Source organism: Calypte anna, chromosome 1 (genome assembly GCF_003957555.1).
Source record: "Calypte anna isolate BGI_N300 chromosome 1, bCalAnn1_v1.p, whole genome shotgun sequence".
Classification (NCBI taxonomy): Eukaryota; Metazoa; Chordata; class Aves; order Apodiformes; family Trochilidae; genus Calypte; species Calypte anna.
The window spans coordinates 62,649,882-62,656,691 of NC_044244.1; the positions used below are offsets into that span (position 1 = coordinate 62,649,882).

The 6,810-nt window shown below is 39.0% G+C and overlaps 1 protein-coding gene across 1 annotated transcript in view; it reads left to right on the plus strand.

The window, feature by feature from the left end:
- The window catches only part of ERC1 (ELKS/RAB6-interacting/CAST family member 1), a 277,653-nt gene extending 272,223 nt beyond the window's left edge, over positions 1-5,430 (plus strand). The window contains 1 exon segment of the mRNA XM_030447002.1: positions 4,896-5,430. Within this exon segment, the coding sequence (XP_030302862.1) occupies positions 4,896-5,033 (138 nt within the window). The 3' untranslated portion in view covers positions 5,034-5,430.
- Positions 5,431-6,810: the final 1,380 nt, after the last annotated feature.

Below are 6,810 nucleotides of genomic sequence, written 5' to 3' on the forward strand. Positions count from 1 at the left end.
GGTGCAAGACCCCCCTCAACAACTTTTTTTTTTCCTTAAAATTTATTGTAAAATCCACTCAAGTGTATTTAAAACATATTTTTAAAGTTTACATTATTTTAAAAGACAAGACAGAAGTGTTTAATTTGAAATCTTGCTTTAATTTTTAAATATTTTTAAATATTTAAATATATATTAGTGTTTTAAGTATTTGAAAAAGTTAACATAAAAACACAATTTCCACGTATAGCAAAAATGTGTAAGGGTCTACATTAAAAAAAATGTGGGTTTTTTGGTTTGGTTTTTTTTAAGTTTGGCAGAATGGGATTTCCGTATTTCTAACCATTTCTTTAGGACTTTTTTATAGGTCTGTAATTGAGAAATAAATACAGACGTACATACTTACAGTGGTTTATCTGGGAAGATGCAAAAGCTCTTGACCATTTGTCCGAGAGTTTCAGTGTAGTTTAACTTATTTTTAGACAAAACAAAGTTTAAGATTAGATTAGTTGAGGGGGTTTTGTGCTTTTTTCTGTTCCTTTAAGCTCTAAATGTGTTTTTCAGACTAACCATAGCCTGATCCAAGAACACCTAAACTTTGGAGAAACGTAAGATCCCAGTATTGTAGTTTCATAGAGGTCCTGCAGTTAACTTTCTGTGCTGCTCTACAAGCACCTGATGTTCTTTATTCAGTTTTACTGTCTGTAACCTGAGATTAGTCACTACTTCGTTTCTGTTGGGCTTTTTCATCAGTGTTTTTATGGAGTTGTTAATGAGAGTAAAATAACACTTTGGGGAGTAAGTCTCTTTCTTACAAATAAATTTTAAATCATTTTAGCTTAATGTTGCCTTATTTATGTTATGAGATAAGCAAAGGCAGCAAAGGTTCTGCAGAGCAGCAGCACCATTCACCTAGGGTGCATATAAAACAGTAGCATCCTATTTTTTAACTATGAAGTTATCTTCCCTCTGAAGGTCAATTAATCTTTAAATAAGTTCTGGAATATCTTGGACAAGAGAAGCACAATACCAGTTAAATTAATGGTGAATGTCTGGGGATTTTTTTCACTGATGGAGTTTAACTATAAATGGAAAGTATTCCCATTGCAACTTGCTCTAAACCCAGGGAGGAAGGCAGCAGTGGCAAAAAGCATCTGAACCTTTTGCAGATTATCTGCAAGCTTCCATTCCCCTGATATGCTGAAGGTCTTTTCTGTTCCTCTATCCAAAGATAAAGTATAAATACTATGAAGCACCTCTGGGGTCATTGCTGTCTGTTTCTTTCTGAGCTGTCTACAAGTAGTCATCATATATCATTATATAGGCAAATATATCTAGCCTTGCCTTCTCTTTTGGTCATTTCTATGAGACAAGTGTATGAATCTCCTCATATCTTCAGATGAAAATGCCAAGAAAAAATGGCCTTAACATTTTATAACACTTATTTTCTTTGAAAAATGGTGTAGGGAAGATTGCACCATTTTCATTTGCATTCACAAGAGGAAAATCTATGAAACCAGGAGCAGAACTGGTAGCAATATTTCTAGACAAATGTCCCTAAAATTTGGACTGACAAACATGTAGGTCAATCAACGTATTCCATGGAGAACTGGATGTTCCCCATGAAAGAGCTTGTCTGAATGAGGAGTGACGTGTGCTGCTCACAGCTGTTTCTGAAAGGAATGACGTAAACGGAGATGACATACATGATACAGAAATGCTGCAACCAGCCACATAGTCAATTAAGATGTCTTTGTTTAAACAGAAATCACATTATTAAACCTAGATGTTCTGAAGCTAGCAAACTCAACGCAAGGCTATCATTGCTACTTTTTTCAAAGACGTTTCATCACAGACATCTGCCAGCCAGCTGTGCAGACTTTCTGTCTGCGCTAATTTGCAAAGTATTATTGCTGGCCTTCATCATTCAGAGTCATCTCCTTTTGGGCTCTTGTTGGTTAAAAATGTATGTCTTGAAAACATTTTCTACTGCTGGTTGATTACTTTGTTTGATTGCAATGGATTTATTTTAGCTTTGGCATGGGCTGATTTTGTTGGGCCTGCCTTGATTGTGTAAGGATTTGTACAAATACAACTGAAGCTGAAGACCACATTCTGCAGCTTGTGTCCCTTCTCCACAAACCTTTCAGTTCTGAATCTCTTTGAGGTGCTTTTATATTGGATTATTTAATTGTTTTACCCTTTCCTGGAGCTTCATCTGGAGGATTTAGCTGAGGCAGCTGGAGCAGGGATGCTGACCGGGGCAGGTGGTGGTACCGGACCTGCAGGGAGCCAGCCCAGCTTTCCCTGATAACACTGCCCTCTCCTGGCTCTCCTGTGGGCCCAGGGCCCCTTGCAGGAGCTGGATGAAGAAAAGAAGTACATCTTTGGCTTCTTCTTCCATTGCTTGCTATCTCTGCTGACCTCCCTGATAAGTGGCACCATGGAAGCTTTGCACTGGCTCCAGAAGCCAAGGCAGCCCTGCCTCAGAGTTCATCATCCAAATCAGTCCCATGAATTTCCCAGCAGTTAGGTGGTTTGCAGGCTGCTGTAACTGGGACTGCCTGAATCCTTGGTGTTTCACTGGGCTGAGTAACCTGAGATTCAGATGTAGTCCCTGCCACCCAGTCCCCTGGCTTTTAATATTCAGCACTGCTCCTGGCTGGCTGTGCTGGCTCTTTCAATCCTGCTTGCTGACTGGACCTCTCCTAGACTTATCCACCCATTGCAAGTTTCTGACTGATAACTCTGCCAGGCTGTTGGAACCAAGCTAGCTGTCTATCCACACCGTGCCATTTCTGAACCATTATGGGTTTCTTCTGAATTCCCCTCCTCCTCCCCTTCTCCCCCGAGAGCCCTTGCAGAGCCCGGAGTGCTCCCCTCCCTCTCATTTTCCCCACTTCCCAGCTAATGTCACTCGGTGGAGCAGGATCAGGTTGCTTTTGCATTGTGATTCTTGGCTGGAGCCCCTCTCAGATTGGTAATAGCTGTTCTGTGAGTACAGCAGCCAGTAGGAACAAAGCACATAAGAACACATTAAACTAACATTCAGCACGCAGAGCCCAAATAATTTACTATATGCTACCCTGCTTAGTAAAGGGAATAGCATAGCAGGCTTACCCTTTTAATTTCCTTTCTCTCAGTTTTGTCTATAGAAGGTTATCCCATAACTTCCTTAAAAGGTGTTTATATTTACTCTGTAGTCTTTCTTAAGCTCTTTGCTTTTATGCAGTATTTCTTGCAGTAATAATCTCCCATACCTTGCTTGATACTGTTACTAACCAGAAACTTACCATTGTATCTGATTAGAATTTTAATTGTAGAAATATAACCTTTCCCACTTCATTGTGCTCTTACAGTGGTAAAATGATCCCTGTTGTGCTGCTGCCTGACAGTTCTCTTTTTAAAACCTACAGTGAGGAGTGTCACAGAAATACAGAACAAGAAATGTGCATACTAATGACTAGTTACCCCTTCAGGGATGAAAAATTCAAAATTTGACATTATTTCCATGTCATATATTAACATAATAGAGTTCCAATAAAAATATTAATCACTTAGGAATAAGGAAGTTAGCAGACTGATGGATAATATTATGAAAAAAAATAAAAAGAAGGTTCAGAAGTAGATAAATTAGTTGCTACAACTGCTTAAAATGACAAAGGACTTTGGATGCAGAAGCTCACAATAAACTTCAGAATCCATCTAAGTGTACCTGCTACAAGTGTGCTTTTCTTATATTCATCAGGAGTACAATTCATTAGAAAAAATCATATCCCTGAAATATCAGAAGAGAGTTTTTTTGGATATAGAATATATGAAAGAGTTATCTGCTTGAAAGCTTATCCAATCTGTCTGCATCATCTGGTCTAGTAAGAGATGCTGCTTCTTGTTCTGTTAGATCCTTACAGCACTGTGAGAACAGTAATCCCTGAAATGCTTGCACAAATTACATCCTTACTTGGGATTCTTCACAGTTCACAGGCTAGCATGGACTTCATCAATTGCTGGGCAGATAAACAGGTTACCAAAGGCAGATGTTTCCTGCTCTTCATAAAGACTCTGTGGGCCCCTAGTTCTGGCAATGGTATTAGACTTGGAGCTAAAAATTATGTTCACGTTTACTCCAAGATGTTGTGTGGCATGGTTTGTAACACTGCATGTTGGAAAAACAGTTTATAGACTGTAGACAGTGTGAGTAAGACAGAGGTTTGAAGTTCCACATCTTGTTCTGTAACAGTTACAGTAATCTGAACACCAGATGATCCAACAGGAAATGCAGTGTTAGTAAACAGAACCCCTGTAAGCTCCACCACAACTGTGTATGTGTATCTTATGACTGAATTAGGAAACACCATCTCTGAAAATTATTAATTCTACAGAAAAAATACAATTCTGGTTAATTCTGAGTGTAGTATTTATACTTATATAACAGTTCTATTGATTTCGTATAGGAAATAATTCTGAAGTGACATCTCATGAAGCATTCTGTTGTTCACGAATAAAAATCAAACTATTTAAAATTATGTACTAGTAGAATGTTGTATTGCTTCTGGAACAAGTTGCTTTCAGAAAGACATTCTGCAGAGGAAACTTTTCTAATACTTACCATAAAACAATTTATTCAGGAATAGTTAAGTCAGTTTTACCATTTGGACATGGGAAGGTCACAAGCTTGGTCCTGTAGACTGAAAAAGTGAAATAAAGAGCAGGGAGATCATCCAGTCCTGGTGAGGGTGTCGCCAAGGGAAGATGCTGGTCCAGAAAGTTCACTGCACATTATACCTCTGCCAGCTCCCTTTCTGAAGCTGGTGGTAGCTGAGGGCTGAGCCTGCTGGGCAGGTCTCTTTTATACTTTTGTATTATGAACATGTTTAAATGCAGAGAATGACCATGCCTCTGTGTGTTTCTTGCAGCTTCATGAGGAGTTAGAAAAGGGCGAGAAGGAAAGTGCAGAGCTGCAGGAGTTTGCCAACGCCATCTTACAGCAGATAGCAGATCACTGCCCTGACATCCTGGAACAAGTCGTCAATGCACTTGAGGAGTCCTCATGACCTTGGCCACTAGCCCCACTGGAGCAGCACATCAGTGGCCAAACCCAGCCAGTCCAAGGAGCCATGAGAGTGGATAGGAATGTGAAAGACAGAACACGGGATGGAAACTTCTGATGCACCTTTTACAAAGAAAACAAAAGCAAAAAGAAAAACTTCTAAAAACTACATGCTCTCTAGGTTCTTCCACTCTATAGTTAATCAGTCATGTTTGCATTCATCTGCTCACTGCCTTTCTACTTCAGAATCCCATTCCCCATTGACTTTGTTGATGGTAACTTGTGGATACAATTAACCAGAGCTCTTCTACTGAGCAAAGAAGAGGGGATCGACTGAATACAGCAGCTCTCATTCACCATGAGGTTGCAGAAGGGTAGCCCTTGCCTTTTATTCATTTATTGCTTCTTTTTTCTTTTTTCATTTTTCATTTTTTTTCGGTTGGTTTTGTTTCTTGGTTTGGTTTTTGTTTTTCCTTAAAAGATGAAAGCCTGAATTTCATAGTGCTAAAACCAAACCTGAGTGTGCTCTGATTATGGCTTACAACTGGCCTGCATCAGCTAGCTCAGGTCTTACTGCCTGTGTCAATGTTTCTTATGTTCTTAAATAACAGAGAGAGGAAAGGAAAGTTTCCCTATTTCTTCTTGTTAGTCACTTCATCTAGCAGCTGGGAAACAACGTAGGCAAACTGGTACTTTCTGTTTGCTTAACTTTGATTTTTATTGTTCACTGATCTGACTTTGAAGTGCTGAGTGGGGCATTTTTTCAGGTAAATGTTTTCATCTGTTGGTTTCTTCTTTTCTTTTTAGCTTTTTCTTATCATAGGTCTGTGTCTCTTAAGTTCTTATTTCATAGAGAGCTCTCTCCCTTCAAGCAGGTGTGGTCAACAGGGCAGATCCTAGCTTTAATTTGTATAGTTTGTCCATTGCAAATTTTTCAGGCCATAGCTTTGTGAACACTAGCTTCCATCAAAATAGTTTTAGGCATTTTGTAAATGAAAAAAATGCATCACTTAGCTTAAAAGTATAATTTTAAAGCTAATTTAGGTAAATTGGTTACATATTTCTTGCTATAATTATAATTTAATTTATTTTGGTTTAGCTTAGTTTGACAAGGAATGAGTTTGAGTTCAGAGCAATAACCCATTCTTATGAAGAGGAGAATCTGCTGGAGTTGGCACCCAGCTGAGTAAATAAATATAAAAATCACAGCTTTAGTTAAACCAGTGCAATTCTTATATGTATATGAGAGGCCTTAGTCTTTTTCCCATCCATCTTTGACACTCATTAAAGTTTCTGCTGATAGGTAACATGACCTGAAATAGCAGGTCAGTTTGTCATTGTGGTAGCAAGTCAGAAAACTATTTTAGGAGTAGGACTTGGGTGTTCATTCTTGGACTATGCATTAATGGGGAGACACGTTTCTTCCTGGCTACCAGTGGTTATGTGCGTCTGGGGGCATCTGCAGGACAGACCCCTGTAACTTGTCCCCTTGTGCTCCTTAAAGGAGTTGTTCCCCTTTAGCTTTCTCATGTTACTTAAGAGAATGAGGGGAGGGGGAAAGGAGACCAAATATCAACATGGCAGTGGAAGAAATCTTGGTTTTCTAGTCACTACCTAATTATGAATCCTCTCGGTAAACCTTCCGTTCAGAGCCTGCGGTTTTAATTCCATAGGACTTACTACATTTTGAGCTTAATCACTAAACTGTTATGCTAAGGAAAATGTCCCACGTTCTTTTAGGAAAACTGCATTTCTTATGTCTTTCAAATTCACAGCACAAC